The 3,224-nt window shown below is 45.2% G+C and overlaps 1 protein-coding gene across 1 annotated transcript in view; it reads right to left on the bottom strand.

Annotated features, from left to right (window-relative positions):
* ALG9 (ALG9 alpha-1,2-mannosyltransferase) overlaps window positions 1-974 on the bottom strand; it is a 197,775-nt gene extending 196,801 nt beyond the window's left edge. The window contains exon 1 of the mRNA XM_007936556.2: window positions 841-974. Within this exon, the coding sequence (XP_007934747.2) occupies window positions 841-974 (134 nt within the window). The remainder of the gene's footprint in view (window positions 1-840) is intronic.
* Window positions 975-3,224: the final 2,250 nt, after the last annotated feature.

Below are 3,224 nucleotides of genomic sequence, written 5' to 3'. Positions count from 1 at the left end.
GTGACCCCTCCTTGGGTTTCCGAGGCAGTATCACTACGGAAGTAGATTGCCCCATCTTCCTTCCGAGGAGTGGCTGGTGGTTTTGAACCGCCAGCTTTCTGGTTAGCAGTCAAGTGCCTTAGGCACTATGCTACCAGAGCTCCTCCTGAACAGCGAACAGCATCATAGTAACCCACAAACCACCACTAACAGATGTGTGGTGGCTGCACCTGAGTTGCATTACTTGGGAATCCCACCACGTCCCCTGCACGGAAGCTGAGAATTCTACCACTGAACCACCATTGCCTTCAAGCTCAAATAGACAGAAACCTAGTATGTGCAAGGTATAAACCTCTAATTCCATAAGCTGAGAGTTCCTTCCATGCCAACTTGCAATCTCCCGGACTTGGCAAGAGCTAGCTGCAAGTACTGAGGACTGGGGAGACCCAACAGCAAAGTCAAGGATCAAGACTTCTGCACGAAGGAAGAAAGCTGTGAGAAATAGTCGTAAAAGGTAAACTCTTTGTTGTTGCCAAAGGATCCCACAGAAGCTCTACTAACTGAAACCCCACAAAGCCAGACCACTCTGGGCCTGGGCCAGAAACATCGCAAACCTGCTTCCCAAGGTTTCCCTATTAGAGAAGAGACCTGAGGGTATCTGGGGGGGGGGGGGGGGGGGGGCAAAGAGTAAATCTTGACTTGCTCAGGAAGAGCAGGAACTGGCTCAAGAGGAAGATGGGGAGTCCCTGTAGAAAGGCCCCGTCGGACGACACCCCGCGCGGCGCTTGGGAGACCCTCCGGAAGGCAGCCCCGAGCCGCACCGCCCGGCCGGCCACGCCCCCGCCGCGCCAGCACACGTACTCGGTCCGGAGCTCCGCGGCGCCCGCCTCTCGGCTGCACAGCAGGTCCCTCAGCTTGTCCGCGGTTGAGACGGCTGTGTCCCCGCTGCTGCTACCGCTTCCTTTCAGGCGCTGTCGGGACCCTCGGCTCGCCATGGCAAGCGCGGAGAAGAAAAGACTTGGGAACCCTACGAACTCAGCGAGCGCGAACACAAGCTCTAGCTGTCAAACGGTGTCCTCTGAGGGACAAAAGACCTTGACATGCGCAGAAAAGACAAAATTATCACGTTATGAAGCCAATTAGGCAGATTCCGACTAGAGAAGAAATGCAACTTTAGATGTTACTTTCGCCATCGTAGCGACCCTTTTACATGGTTCTAACTCTGGACATTCCTCCCTCTTTCAAACTTTCTGTTCCTTATCTTTTTAATATTCTCCACTTGCCTACAAAAACTGTCCTTCAGCTCCCCTATTTAAAAGAAAGTTGAATTTGAGAAAGCAAAGCTCCGTAAGGATGCTATTGTAATAGTACTAAGTAGAGGAAGGGAGGGTCTGCATTGGAGTGAAATGAATTGGGTATGAAAAAGAAGGGATGTATATATGGGATATGGCTGAGTTGGGATGTCTCAACTTGATAGTTAATGATTGGTGTGGGAATTAAGTGATATGGTCAATCTCCATTTTCAATACTTGGGAATTTTTAGTATGAAATCATAATCTTCTGAGGCCCTGTCAAGTTCAGTTCTCCTATAAACTTGTTTCAGTTACTAGTACAGAACTCCACACATTTGGGAAGAGATTTGTGATGGGGGGGCTGGTTTATAGTGTCAGGAACAGATGAATGACTCCCGAGAGTCACAGGCATGATATCAACTTTCTTTATGAAAATCCATGTGAGCTACCTAATGGGAAGAATAAAACAGACCTGGGTTGGAATAAGGCTCCACCACTTATCTATGCAACCTGGGACCTCAGTTTCCTTATTGATTTAAAAAAAAAAAAAAGTTGCTGAAAGTATTAAAAAGGATAAAATATGTAAAATGCCAACTACAATGAGGTAGCAGCAATGATAGTGACTGTTGTCTGGTTGAGTTTGCTACACAGAATTTCTTCGGTCTCACTTTTCTTCTCATTCTATACCTACCATTACCCCTTTGTCTTTTTGAAGCAGTTACTTAGCTACAGGCTGTCACTCACTCTCAGCAAAATATGGGGAGAGCAAGGTGTCAAAGTAACCTTTAAGGGATCTCTCCTTTGATAGGCAGCAGTGTCAGGCTCTTTAATGGAATACTTCACTTTACTGAGTTGTTTAATCACTTAATACCTGCCCTGAGTAAGGCTGTCCAGTTAATTTTCCAAAGCACTACTCTGTGGTGTCGCTTCCTTAATCAAAAATCACCATATTTTTTCCTATTGTCTGACAATAAAGCACAAACACCTTATTCTAGCATTCATGGCCTTTCATAAACTAGCTCCAGCCAATCTACTTTTCCAACTTTATCTCCCACTACTTTGATATGAGTCAGGGCCGACTCAATGGAAAACAACAACAACAACTTTGATAACAAAGATCAAAGACTACAGCCTTCAGTATGGATTTTACCTCAACATAAACAAAAATCTTCACAACTGGACCAATAAGCAACATCATGATAAATGGAGAAAATACTGAAGTTGTCACGGATTTCATTTTACTTGGATTCACAATCAACACCCATGGTAGCAGCAGTCAAGAAATCATACAATATATTGTATTGGGCAAATCTCCTGTAAAAGACCCCTTTAGAGTGTCATTTTGAGATGTCATTTTGAGAAATAAAGTGCACCTGACTCAAGCCATGTATTTTTAATCATCTTATATGCATGCAAAAGCTGGACAATGAATAAGGAAGACCAAAGACAAATTCATACCTCTGAATTATGGTGTTGGCAATGAATATTGAATATGGACTGCCAGAAGAATGAGTAAATCTATCTTGGAAAAAGTACAGCCAGAACGCTCCTTAGAAATGAGGACAGCAAGACTCTGTCTGACATACACTTATCAAGAGAAACCTGTCCCTGAAGAAGGACAGTAAAAAAGAGGAAGACTCTCAACAAGATGGATTGACACAGTGGCTGTGGCAAGGGGCTCAAGCATAGCAACAACCATGAGGATGGCACGGGACAGGCAGGGTTCCATTCTGTTGTACACAGGGTCACTATAAGTCAGAACTGACTCAACAGCACCTAACAACAACTTTGCTATAAACACTTTACATTCCAACTAACTGGACCACATCCCTACAGAGTGTCTCAAATGCTCCTGCCTAAAAAAAAAAAAAAGAAGGTGGGGACCAGGTTTGCTGGTCCAATGGAGCCTGGTGTAACCACTGAGACTATGGCCCCTAGCTGCCCTTAAGGTCT

Source organism: Orycteropus afer, unplaced genomic scaffold (genome assembly GCF_000298275.1).
Source record: "Orycteropus afer afer isolate SDZICR_OR568_19922 unplaced genomic scaffold, OryAfe1.0 scaffold00036, whole genome shotgun sequence".
Lineage (NCBI taxonomy): Eukaryota > Metazoa > Chordata > Mammalia > Tubulidentata > Orycteropodidae > Orycteropus > Orycteropus afer.
The sequence above is the reverse complement of the archived record's forward strand: the minus strand, read 5'-3'. Positions and strand labels throughout refer to the sequence as shown.